The 13,977-nt window shown below is 48.6% G+C and overlaps 1 protein-coding gene across 1 annotated transcript; it reads left to right on the top strand.

The window, feature by feature from the left end:
- Nucleotides 1-11,551: 11,551 nt before the first annotated feature.
- LOC126516604 (chitinase-3-like protein 1) lies at nt 11,552-13,354 on the top strand. Its single transcript, XM_050166723.2, has one exon. The coding sequence runs from the start codon at nt 11,728-11,730 to the stop codon at nt 13,048-13,050; it is 1,323 nt and encodes a 440-aa protein (XP_050022680.1). The 5' UTR covers nt 11,552-11,727; the 3' UTR covers nt 13,051-13,354.
- Nucleotides 13,355-13,977: the final 623 nt, after the last annotated feature.

The following is a 13,977-nucleotide window of genomic DNA, read 5'->3' on the forward strand; positions in this document are numbered from 1 at the left end:
GTCAAGAGAGGATGTACAGATAGAGCAGGACATGCCTGTAGTGGAAGGCGAGGTACAAGGACGCAAAGCTACGGTCTTGAGAGACACGGAAGCCAATACCATTTTAGTAAGGTGGAGTCTAGTGCCACCAGAAAGCATGACCGGGTATTTTAAACCAGTAATCTTGGTAGGTAAGTCCGTTAAATATCTGCCAGAGGCACGTATTCAAATATCGACACCCTTTTTATCAAGACTGGCCACAGCTGGATGTGTGGATGATCCCCTTTATGATTTGATTGTGCGAAATGTACCTGGAGTAAGGAGGGCATACGGCCCAGACCCAAGTTTGAGGAGGAAAGGGAACGACGTGGAAGAGAAAGAACGCTCAGAAGCGGAAAAATAGGGAATGCAAGAGACAGATGTAGCGACTCCGGTACAAATACGAGCAAGCAGTAGTGGTAGCAAACCTCTGACAGCTTTGCAGGTCTCAGCCATTAAGGGATTAAATGTAACAGCTGCAGAACCTAAAGAATTACGGAACAAGTACGAGTCAATACGAAAGTGTGAACTAAAGATAGGAAAACTGGTGCGAAGGAAAAGGAACCGGATAGTGGTGGAGTTTATAAAGAAGAATAACTTATTGTACCGGAAGTGTGTGTTTAGTTCAGGTCGGGATGTACTACAGCTGATGATCCCGAAGGAGCTGAGGGACAGAGTACTGAAGATAAGGCACTATAGTGAAATGGCAGGTCACCAAGGAATAAAGGACACATTATAAAGAATCACAGGAGGGTTCTTTTGGATCTGGGTGCAGAGTGACGGGAAACGGTACGCGAAATCATGTGATGTATGCCAAAAGACAGTGGCTAAGGGACGTGTAAAAAAAGTATGAAGAGAGGAAGGAGATAGAAAAGGGGAAGAACAAGAAGACTAGAGTTTGCATGGTGATTCCCGAAGAGAAAGACCACGAGAAAGTGCACACTTATATTGATGAGAAGACCTTGGGGGTAGAGAGGGTTAGGTTGAACCAAGCCCTAGCGGCAATACAAGTACAGAAGTTAAGAGAGTTGATTCACAAGTTCGAGGAAGTGTTTTCAGATCTCCCCAGACGGACAAAAGTGCGGTGCGAGCTATAGTAGTAGTGCGGATTTCACGAGTAGGGCTTTGGAGTGGTGAAATATCAAGAGTATAACGCGGACAAACAAGTATACACATGTAAAGTGGTGGGAACAATGAAATCGCAAACGATGTGAACTGTGCATGAGGTGAAATATGCGTGCTAGTGTGGTGATGTGTTGAGCCACCACGACGCAAGAAAAAGCACCTAAGTCACAGTTGGAGAGTCAAATGTGCCATTAAGAAAACAGACTGAAGGCAGTCTTTTTTGGAAAAAAACTCCTGAAAAGGGGACCCATGTCATATTAAGAGGCATGCGCGCAAAAAGAGAGGAAGAGGATGATGTGGATGATGTGCAACCGTGGGCTACCGTGGTGCTACCGTGCTACCGCAGCCAGCGTTCGAGACCTTCGGTTGTCCCTGGTCCCTGCTGGCCTCGACAGAGCGACCGTTTCGTTGACCTGCAGTGGTGTTTTGGCTGAGTATCGGGTGGTTTAAGGTGTCTCGATAACCACATTTTAGTTCCTGGTTGATTGGCATTCCTTGCGTCAGCCGTCTTGAGCTGATGTCGACCAGTTCTCCTGGCCAGGCGCGATCCGCCTGGTCAGCATCCCTGCCACCTAATGAATTGCCCATAGATTTATTTTTTCGCAGTGGCGTCAGCACCATTCCTGTGGCGCTTGTGCCTACCAATGGAGGTTCCATCAGGATCACGAATCCACAGGCTGTCCAGAAGGCACTTAAGGCCACGTCCAACCACTTCCAGACCATCACTGATGTGCGAGCGTTCGGACGGGGAGGTACAGTGTGTCGTTCACCCGACCAGACCTGTGTAGAAGACCTCTTGAAATGCACTTCATTCGCTTCCACCCCGGTGAGTGCTTTTATTCCGCCTCACCTTGCGTGCACCAAGGGTCTTGTACGGGGCGTAGACTCCCGATTAAGTCCTACTGAAACCCTGGACAAGCTAACCGCAGCAGGCGTCATTGCCATCTACCGTTGCAATCGACTGGCCAATAACGAGAGGGTTCCGACAGAATCTGTTATTGCAACGTTTGTGGGCACATCATGTCCATCTGAAATAAAGGTGTGGCCTCTTCTGTTCCGTGTAGAGCCGCTTGCGTCACGTCCAGTCTAGTGTAAGAATTGTTGGAGATTCGGGCACAGCGCAGGAGGATGTAAGTCTAGCTTGCGTTGCCGCACCTGTGGGGATGGTCATTCTTCAAGTGAATGCTCTCCTCAATCTCAAAAGTGGTGCCTCTGTGGGGGAGAACACCCAGCAGACTATTCGAACTGCTCAGCTCGCGCTCAAGAAATACAAATTCTTGAAATAATCGACCGCCGTCGTTGCTCCCGAAGAGATGCAATTTCAGTTATCAAAGACAGGGCCTTCGGATACTCTGGTGTTACAGCGCGCAACACTCCAAGCATGGATCTTAACCTCTCAGAAGCAATTGACTCTGCTGTGGAAAAAGCAATGGCTAAAGCTATGGACAAATTGATATCCAGTCTCTCTGATTGCTTAGCACAAATCATTTCCAGCCACATGATGCAAATATTGCAGTCCAATAAGACACCAATGCAGTGCCCAGTATCTAACGCCACACCTCGAACGCCTAGCAACGAGGTAGAGACGCCTTCCACAGTTGCAGAATATTCCACAGACACTACTTCGGTAGTCCAAACACGCGAGGATGAGCCCTCTTATTCAGACACTGTTATTGCCACAGACATGGAACTTGACACTCGAGCTCCCAAACGTATGGGGTCCCCAATTTCAAAAACAATGAAACCAAAATCAAAAAAGAGTCAACCAACTCCTGTGCTTACAGAAAGTATTCTAAAGGCGGCAGTTGCCGCTGCTGTGCGTTCTACACCATTGGACAGTTGAAAGTGCTGCAGTGGAACTGTCGTTCTATATTTTCAGCTTCAACAGATTTATCTTGCCTATCTATTCAATTCAATCCAGATATCTTACTTCTTCAGGAAACGTGGCTTTCACCAGAGAAAAATTTTCATTTAAAAGGTTTTCGGTCCTTCCGATTAGATAGAGACTCGCGAGGTGGAGGATTAATGATACTTGTTTCCAGTAAAATTTGTCACAAGGCAAAAATTTCTTTTCAAATCATGGACTGCGACTGTAAAATTTTGGTCATAGATTTATGCCTCCCAGGATGCCATCCATTTTCAATTATAAATGCTTATTTTCCCAGCGGCGTGCAAAGTACACGTCAACTTGATAGGGCTGTGGCTGCCTGTAGAAAAGAAATTTTGTTTGTAGGGGATTTCAATTCGCATCACGTGTCGTGGGGGCAAAAAACAGATGTGTGCGGTAAGCGACTATGGGAGTGGACGATTGATAGCCACCTTTCATGTCAGAACACAGGACAAGTAACGTTTGTCAGAGGACCCTTCCGTTCAGTGTTAGATTTGACATTTTGTAGCGCTGGCATCAAGGTTTTGTCGTGGGTAGCGGTTGAATCAGCAACCAACAGTGATCATCTTCCTGTGTCATTTAAAATCAATTGTCCAATAACATCTTTAGAATACCAGGCATGCACATTTATGGACCATACGAAATTTAAGACTTTCTTGCGTTCTGCCGTTTCGAAACTTGCCAATGCCAATGATAAGGAAATCGCTTCAACCATTTGCTCAATTCTAGAGGATTCCCGGAACCAAGCTGAATTTGTCATCCCTTCGGCTAAAGGCACCGCTTGTCGTTGGTGGAATAATGAGTGTACGCGGGACTATAGAAAAAGAAAGGCCGCTTGGAAAATGCTTCTGCATAATCAGTGCCCGACAAATTGGAAAAATTATCAGTTTCATGCTGGTGTATTTAAGCTTACTGTTAATAGAGCCAAAGAGGAATACGATATTAGACATTACGATTATCTATCTAATTAAAAAAATAAGCGTGCTTTATTTGCATTCCTTCGTGCTAGAATGGTGCTACCAACACCCTTAACATTAGATTCAATTGTTTTCACCCCGCAGGAACTGAGCGCCTCCCTAGAAGAGATTGCCGAAGGCTTAGAAAATCGATTTACGGCCAGGCTTCCGGCTATTCATTCTACATTAGGTCCTTGGGATGGCTTTACTCCAATTTCCTTAGCTGAACTAAATGAGACTGCACTATGTTTACCGAATTCAGCCCCTGGCCCTGATGGCGTCACAAATGCAATGTTAAAAATATTGTTACAGGAATCACCTAACGTTCTTTTAGACCTGGTGAATTATTCAATTAAATATGCTTGGATTCCGTTGCACTGGAAGCTTGCCAAGGTAATATTGATGCTTAAGAAACAAGAAGGAAGGTATGTATTGGAGAACATTAGGCCTATTGCGCTTACATCAAACGTAGTAAAATTTATTGAGAGGCTTCTTCACCGTCGCATCATGAAATTTATTAATGATAATTCCATTCTTAGTCCCTGTCAGATTGGTTTCAGGGCCGGCTGCTCCATCTGGCATGCCCACGTCGACTTAGAAAGCCGAATACAACTCGCTCGATGTCATAAGCAATACGCTGCCTTAGTGACGCTCGATATCGCTAAAGCATACGACACTGTGGAGCACACTATATTGATCAATCGGTTAACTTCCTGTGGTGTTCCTGGGTATATAGTAGCGTGGATTCAGTCATTCTTAGGTGAAAGAGAATTCTATTGCTACGAAAGCGGCGTTTCTTCTTCTAAACACAAACAAACGAGAGGCGTACCGCAGGGCTCAGTGCTTTCCCCGGTACTTTTTAATATTCTCATGAGCACACTACCTTGTCATCAAGAAATAACTACTTATGTTTATGCAGACGATATTGCGTTTTTTGCATCTGCAAACGACATCCACACGCTATACCAACTACTGCAAACTTACCTTTATGATCTGGAGAGGTGGTTAGATGCTAGTTACTTCACACTCAATGCCAGCAAATGTGCTGTTCTCGTTTTTCCGATACGTGACATAGTGCACATTTCATTGTCTTACCACCTTCAAGACATACCACAGGTGGAATCTGTTAAATACCTCGGAATTATTTATAACGCCTCTCTCAACTGGCGCTCACACATAGATCTGTTGACTGGGAAAGGTACCCGTGCAATTGGCATATTGCGTAGGCTGAGCAGTCGTCGAATAGGATTGAGAAGAGATACACTCCTAATGATATATCGTATGTACGTTCGCCCTGTATTAGAATTTGGTTGCGTGCTCTTCTCTGGAGCTCCAGCCTACATGTCCCGTCCTCTAATCCTCTTAGAAAGAGAGGCATTACGTCTGTGTTTAGGTCTTCCTAAATTTGTTGCAAATTCTATTCTTTATCTAGAATCCCGTGTTCCGCTACTTTCGTGCAGGTTCCGGCTTTTGACGGTGCAGACGTTCTTAAGGATTTACGAATCACCACTGCGTCATCCCCAAATAATCTTTATTTCACAACCTGCGTTGTTTTTTGGTGTCATCTGGCCGTGACTGCATAAACCGCAAATTATATTCGTGCAACAATTACTTGACTCTTTGGGCGTGCGCATATGCGATGTACTTCCTATTACTGACAGAGCTGTTGCCACGGATATTCAATGTGATGACATCTTTCCTAATAATGCAAAATTACTTCCACACCGTATTCTCGACGGTATATTACAAGATCACCTGAAATACCTTCAAACAAACGTTGTCATTGCTACAGATGCTTCACAATGTGAAGAAAAGTCAGGTGTAGGAATATTTTCCCCGATTCTCGATTGGACATTTTCTCTTCGGCTGCCAGATTTCATACCGATTTTTTTAGCTGAATTCATGGCCGTGGTGCTGGCATTACGCAAATTAGGACCATCAATTACGTCAGCCGTGATAGTCACTGATTCTTTATCATTGTGCTCATCCCTTACTGCTTCTAGTGATTCTCGCGTGATGAGGACATTTCAATCATTGGTACCTGGTTACTTGAGAAGCGTGCGTTTGATTTGGGTGCCTGGCCATAAAGGACTAATCATTAATGAAATTGCAGACTCTCTAGCCAAGGCATCGATAAGTGGCCCGATTCTTCCTAGCGGCCCTTTGACTGCTTATGTTACTGCAGCTAGATTTCGCAGGAGTATCATTATACAGTCCGTATCAGGCTCCGCAATTACTAACTCTGAGGATTACGGACATCTCCTGCACCCTTGGAACAGAGATTTTTGCCGAACACGGAAAATTGAAGTGTCCATCACGAAGCTGCGCTGCCGTATACCTGCATTGAACTTCTACATCCACAGGTCTGGTCTGGTCCCCTCACCATTATGCTCATTCTGTGGCGAAGCGGAGACAAACGACCATTTCTTGTTGTCTTGCAGACGTGTTTCTATTATAAGAAAACGACTACTCGAAATGCCGCTTCGCTCTATTGGTCTAACTTTATCAGTGCCTGTGATCCTATCTTTTGGAGCCTCCATTGTTGGGTTCAGCCACAGAAATGTTTGCTTGGCGATCCAAAATTACCTAATTGAAACCAATCGTTTTCCATGTTAGATTGATCGTTCTCCCTCCCTACCATAGCTTTCTTTTATTTCTTACCTATTATTAATTATTATTGTTATTATTATTATTATTTTCTTATACCCGGTTTTCATCTGATTATCTATTTTTTTTTCTCCAGACACAAAACGTTTACTTTTAAGCTCACACGCCCAAATTGTTAACTCCCTTGTTATCATTATTATCTTTAGGCACCTTATTAAACCGCCCGATTCTTGGCCAATCCCCCACTGTGGGTATGTGCCACGGCCACATAGGACAACAACAACAACAACAGCAAGAGCCCTCGAGGCGCATGACCCGAGCTGTGATCGGGAGAGAAGCGGCGCAGAGCTGGCATTATCGACGTGGCTCTGGGCCATCGAACTGGCCACGGGAGCCATGGAGGTTCGGTCAAGCCCGTCCCGCTGCGATCCAGGGTGTGACCGTCCACTTCGGCGACGTTCGAGCGAGGCTCCTTGGACCTGCTGCAGCCTCTCACGGCAGTACCGGGCACTCCAGGAAGGATTCCCCTTCAGAGGCAGACAAGCACATACGATAGTCCCCGGGTCGTCTCGCCGGCACTCGAAGAAGCAGCGGCGGAACCCCGCGTTCGGCTTAGCCAGTGAGGCCGGAGTGCCACGTCACCGATGGAGTTCGGGACACCGGCATCAAAAGACGGACGGCTGGACTGGCCGACATCAAGGCAGCAACGTCTACGGCGTTGGCGATGAGGAAGGGCCGACAGGCATCGGACTCGGAGGATGCGTACGACGTCAAAAGTGCAAGAACGATCCTTTTCTGTGTCCGCAGCCATAGGCTAGGGTTGCCGGACTTTCGCGTAGAAAGCACTAAGGACTGACGTGGCCGGCAATAAGGACATGTTTAGTCACTGTTGAGTAGGTGGCTCAGGTGCTGGCGTCTCTCCGTGGTGTTTTAGTTACATGAGTTTTTGTTTTGAGTTTTTTGAATTTGGATTAATTAAAATCTGTTTGCTGTGCTGCTCTGCGTCTCCCGACTCCATCTCTCCCAACATCCGCACGCCTCCGAGATCAGTGACACGCGAAAAGAGTTCGCGACAATGATAAGAGGAAGAAGAGTAGGCTTTCGCCGTTCACCTTTTGAGAGAGATCTTAAGAGACCCTGTAATCTTTTGGTATTTAGACTTTATAGGAATACTGCGTGTAGTGGCGAAACGTGCGAAAGTGGTGAATGGGTGACATTAGAAACAAAGGCAATTCGCTTTTACATACATGGCGTAGAAAATACTCGACTAATCCCAAACAATACCATGCATAAAACATGACGAAAACATCCGATTTCCAAGCATTTCACCATTCCGCGGCCTTATTTCCTGCATTTTACGAGCACAAATAACGGGCGACTGCGCGTTTCCGAAACAACTTGGCATCAGCCGACGCGATGGTACACTACGTGCACAGAGGTGGCCACAACACTGGCTCTCAGCGAAATCTTGACAGACGCTCGCGAAATGCCGTCTAGTCGCACTGAAGTCAACTGCGTGGGTGCAAACCCCGCTTTCAGTCGTTGAGCTGCCAGAATTTTTGAGTTACGAGTTCCTGGTTTTTAAGCTCCTCGGCGTTACCTTTAGCGCGTTCCGACGATGCAAGCAACACACTCCCGCATTATCAGTTTTGGCAATCGCTCGTCGCGTTTTCGACAAGCGTGAGTACTGAAAGAAGGTATATGTTGTTGCGAGGCCATTAAAAGCGTCACAAACATGTCCCACTAATATTCAGTGCATGCTAAAGTTGTCACCATGGCCGAGCTGCTTTTCGCTAACTGCGTCACAACGCCAACAGCGACGAGCGTGTCTCAAAATAACCTCCAAAAGTAACGAAATAAATTATAATAATGTTGGGGGTCCGAGAAAGCGTCGCGAACTTGTCCGAGTAAGATTCAGTACAAGCCAAATTTGTCACCACAGCCGAGCTGCTTTCCGCTAACTGCTTCACAAAGCCAGTCGCGGCGTGCATGCTACAAAGTATCCCAAACAGTAACGAAATTATTTACAACAATGTTGTGGGACAGAGAAAGCGTCACGAACTTGTCCCAGTAAGGTTCAGTAGACGCGAAACTAACTGCGTCACATGGCGGAGCTGCTTTTGGCTTACTGCATCACAAAGCCGGGTGCGGTGAACGTGCCCAAAAACTACCGAAATACGTTACAAGAATGCGGGACCCACAGAAAGCGTCGCGAGCACCTCCCAGCACGAGTCATTAACTCAGATTAACTGCGCCTAGCTATTTTGAGCCAACTAGGTTCCGTCAAACTAACCGTGGTTCCTCAGTGGCTGTGGTGTTGGGCTGCTGAGCACGACGTCGCGGGATCGAACCCCGGCCGCGGCGGCCGCATTTCGATGGGGGCGAAATGCGAAAACACCCGTGTACTTAGATTTAGGTGCACGTTAAAGAACCACAGGCGGTCCAAATTTCCGGAGGCCCCCACTACGGCGTGCCTCATAATCAGAATGTGGTTTCGGCACGTTGAACCCCATATTTTTTTAGGTTTCCTTAAGTAAGCGTAAACTTCTCTCGAATGCGTGGTAGACCGTCAAACAAAATTTCTCACCTTGCCGTAGTCCAATAGTGCAGTGGCGCCGTGTCGAAGGGCACAAGGAACGTAAGAATACGCTGGGAGCCCAACAAACAGGTTACGTCCAAAAGAAACGGGTTGCGGAACAGGCGAACTTCACATGCGCAGGCGGCCTCGCTCGGTGCGTTGGCGTGTCTAGCGCTTGACGCATGCATCTGGTGCTTCTGGCGTGCTGTTAGCTTGTTGCTACGTAACGCAATGAAAGATAAGTCGCAAAGCATAAGTTCATTTATACACAAAACATCTTTTTATATTTATTGGGAAAAAAATTAAACAATGTCTGTTAACTTCATTTCACATTCTTTTTTTTTCGTTGCTCGCGGCAGCTAGCGTAAGGCATTAACGCTATAGCGTGACGTATTTGCTGACGCTAGTTTTCGCCTAGTGTCCCGTCTTGTTCAATTTCTTTCTCCATGGTTGAAAGCACTGGTCACAGCGGTAGTGAAGACGTTGTGTATCAAAGCTCGAGTCACATCCACGCAGGTGCACCGAGCAAGAAGCGGATCGTTATGTATCCCTTCAAATGCGTGCCGGCTAATTTTGTGAAAGGGAAATTCCAGCTAGCAAAACAGGTTCTGTTGGTGCACATGGACGGTGGTATCGGTCAAACGCCGGCAAAACATGGCAGTGGGGTATAGGCGTGCTGCCGACTACCGGAATTCATACAATTTTACCTTGTCAAGCAGAGTACACTGACATTAGAAAGCTTTGCAGTTCTGTTGAACAGACTAATTTTCAAGGACATTCATGTGGAAATGTGCAGCATACGTAACATGCGAGGGTTCTTCATTCCATGATGTCAGTACTCTTTTTCCGCTGCTGTTAGTATTTTTATGTATTTATAGTTACTGTCAAGCTGTTCGTATTATATTACATTGTATAACACTAGAGGTTGACCTGCAATGGTAAACAGTTAAAATGCCTTGTTATTTGTCGCCCCTTTTTGTATGCCTTGTATATTGGGGGCTCGGGCGCTTCTCAAGTGAATTGATTTTCACTTTTTGCTCGAGCATTCCCGCATTGTGATGATGCAAATAAATTTCAACTTCAACTTCAACTTCCGAGCAATAGTTAACACAGCAGCGACCAGTATTTGTGTCCCGGCGTATACGGTGTCTATGACGTTGATTGGCAGCACTCAAGACTTGACAGCGTGACTGGAAAAAGGTCGATATAAACTAGTGCGAGAATCCGACGCGAAAAAGAAAAAAAAAATGCCGTGAGTCAAGTTGGATCTCGTCGTGTACAGCGCAACACTTGCATCTGTCGGGCACGTGCCATGCACAGCACGTAAATTCTTGCTCGTTTACGCTTCATCAAAGAGTGGTCAAGTCAAGCCAATTCTCGGTTGTTCGTACCAAAACCACGATATGATTATGGGGCACGCCGTAGTGGGGCATCCCGGATTATTTTTTACCATAGCTGGGGTTCTTTAACGTGCACCCAATGCACGGTACACGGGCGTTTTCCTTTTTTTTTTTTGCATTTCGCCCTTATGTACATGTGGCCGCCGCGGCCGGGACTAGCGAACCCGCGTCCTTGGGCTTAGCAGCCCAACGCCAAAGCCGTTACGCCACCGCAACGGGTCATCAAAAAGTGGCACGTCACACATGCATAGAGACAACCATGTAACGCCGTGGAGTCCCCTGAAAAAGGCAAGTACTACTACACTTACAAAGCGCGCATGCGCACGTAGATATTTCAATCTCGGTAAACGTTAAAGATCAAACTTCAGACGAAGCACATCACTCGCACAGAGCAATGCCTAAAATCAATTGTTAGGCAAGGGTAAGCATGTGCCTATCAAAACTTTTAAAAGAGTTCCGTGGCATCGGCAGGTTGTTCGTGTATGCCATTTAGGCACGGCAAGACTGAGAACAGGCCGGGCTCGCTGGCCTGCCAGATATGGGACAAGTACAGCACGGCGCTCCATCCTTGCTGGGAGCGTCGAACACAGCGCTCTCCCCCCATTCTAAGTCATTCCTGCAAGCCGCTTTCCCTAAGCTACATCTGGGCTAACTGGACCACTGCTAAACAGCAAGACCAACTCCCGACACAACTATGCTGGTGGACTACGTAAAGCACGTTAAGGGATCCAGTAATCTGCACTGAGCACCACAACTGGACATCAAGCTTCACTACGACAGTGTAGTAACTCGGACTGTGCAGTGACTAGAATATCGAGTGGCTTAGACAGCGTTCGCTCGGACTAAGTTTCGCTTAGAAATAAATAAGTTCTCATTGTGTAGCAGCGCCTATCAATAAGACGCGTTGGTGTGGCATCGATACATATTAATTCCACGTCCTCCTGCAGAGAGGCGCTGTAGCCGTTGGCTGCGATGGATATCATTGGTAAACATGATTCCTGAAGCGCCTGCAAAATGTTCCAGGGATAGTCGAAGAGGAAGAAGAGGTGGCTGGCCCCCGAACCTGGAGCAGCAGTCGTGGCGCCGTTGCCACGAGTCGCACCGCGGTCCCCGTCCGCGCAAGCGGACGAGGATGACCGCATCGCAGGCGGCAACATGGCCCACGCCAATACCATGCTCTATGTGACCCGTGTCAGTTTTTGCATCTTTGTCTTGTTCGCCATGTACCTGCTGGGGATGCTGTTCTACGCGAGGACCACAGCACATCCCCCGGCACCCGTTATCGTTTACCAGAAGGCCGCACCGTGCCCATCCGCTGCTCCGATGAAGGCGCTCGCAGACGTGCCTTCTTCGACGCCACCAGCTCCATCCACGAGTAGCACCGCTAAGACGACCCGCGCGTCGTTCGATGCACCCGAGGCAGCCGAAACTGAGGAGAAGCAGCAGCATTATCACCTGTTCTGCTTCTTCAACCAGTCGACGCAAGAAGATCCGTCCACCACGAGCCTCGACGTGTCCCAGATTCCGGTGGGTCTGTGCACTCACCTGGTCTACAGCCCTGTCGGCATAAACTCGAGGGGCTTCACGCTTAGCCTAGAGGGCCACGACGCGGGACAGGGTGTAATTGAACGGTTCGCCGCATTTGGGCAGCCCAGCAAGTTGCTCATCGCAGTAGGAAGGTCGCGCCATGACTGGCGTGCCTACCAGGACATAGCCTCAGACCGCCACATTGCCAGGGATTTCGGGCTCAAATTGCGGCGCTGGCTTCACGACCGAAACCTTGACGGCGCCGTCATCAACTGGCCGGTGCCCGCTAAGCAGCGAGATGCGACCGAGCTTGTGCAGGAGGTGAAGCGAGCACTGACTGACGAGCAGCTGCTCGCGGTTCTTCTGCCACATGACCAGAGGAGGCGCCGCAGGATGTTCGACGTGCGACGTCTGGCCGCGATAGCAGACTTTCTCCTCTTCCGCATGTACGGGTCTCACGGGCCCCACCGCACGGAGTATCCGATCACGGAGCAGGACATCTCGCTCTTCCCCAAAGCCGCGCGCTCGGAGACCGGCCGCGACGTGTTCGACAAGGCTTGCATGGTTCTGCCATTGTCGGGGTTGAGCTTTGTGCGCGCCAGCTCCTCGGCGTCGCTGACCCCCGGAGCACCGGCGAGGGGACTGGGCCCCGCGGGCCGCCACTCCCGGCAAGCTGGCAGCCTCGCCTACCACGAGCTCTGCGCCGCCAACTGGACGAAGGTTCACGCGGGCCACTACGGCACGGCCGCCTCCCGTGGCTCCGTCTGGGTCGGCTACCACGACGCCACCCAGCTCGCCCGGATCGTGCACGTCGCGCGGCGACGCCACGGCGCCAGCTGCTTCGCCCTGTGGGCGCTCGGGGACGACGACTTCCGCGGCTCGTGCGGCGCCACGAAGTTCCCGCTCGTACGGGCCGTCGCGGCCGAGTGCAAAGCCCCCATTGCCACCTAGCGTCTCTTGCGGTCATGCCACGCTGCACAGAATGCGCTCACTTTTGTGGACACACACCGAACAAGGCGCGAAGGCGCACGGACGTCGAAGTTGAACATAGCTGGCACTTGTCCTGTGGATGAGCATCACTTTGTTCAGCGTCCGTGATGCGACGCATTTCAAACGCTGTGAAACTCAAGGGCCATGAACTGGCATTGTGTAGAGAACAAAGCACAAGTACGACCCTCTGGAGCTCTTTTGTGTTTTCCACTACCGCAGCGTCTGTCACCCAGTTATCCACATAAAAATGGTCGTAATGCTTGTATGGCTAACGTAATGACGCGTGTGGCACAGTTGTCACAAAATTCGATTATTTATGGAACTTTGAGTACTAGTTATGCTGCTCAGAATCATGTGTCGGCTACATTTCCCTACAATGGTATTGCTCATATAATTCTTGCAGTATCGTGATAACCAAAGCGGGAGAAAGCTCCGTGCAAGCATTCGGTTTTTCTGAAGCCGTGTACAACTTTCTGTCACTGCAAAACATCTCTCAGTGCACAGCATTTGCGCGTGTCTTTCGAAATCGCAGCTTTCCGCTGTTGCTAAAGCTCAGCGCCCCACGATCCAGGAGGCCAAGCGTTTGACGTGCTTCGAAGTTTCCTCTTGTTTTCAGTCAAGCGGTAGGCTAGGCGCACATGTTAAAATGCGTAGAAAACCTGCCTTCACTCCACTGCATTGTCAAAGGCGCCGGTCGCCAAGGCCAGAGACCAAAACACCCGACGTTGCCAGCTCATGAAGGTAGCCAGCGGATAGAATCGGCGACGGAATGTGCGATGTGTATCTAGACACCACGTATTGATGCGCCCTTTTTGGTGGAAAATTCGCAATCGAGGGGAATTTGTCATGAAGCTGAGCGAATATAGGCCTGAACTCATGGTGGAAAAC

This window comes from Dermacentor andersoni, chromosome 1, assembly GCF_023375885.2.
Source record: "Dermacentor andersoni chromosome 1, qqDerAnde1_hic_scaffold, whole genome shotgun sequence".
Taxonomy (NCBI): Eukaryota; Metazoa; Arthropoda; class Arachnida; order Ixodida; family Ixodidae; genus Dermacentor; species Dermacentor andersoni.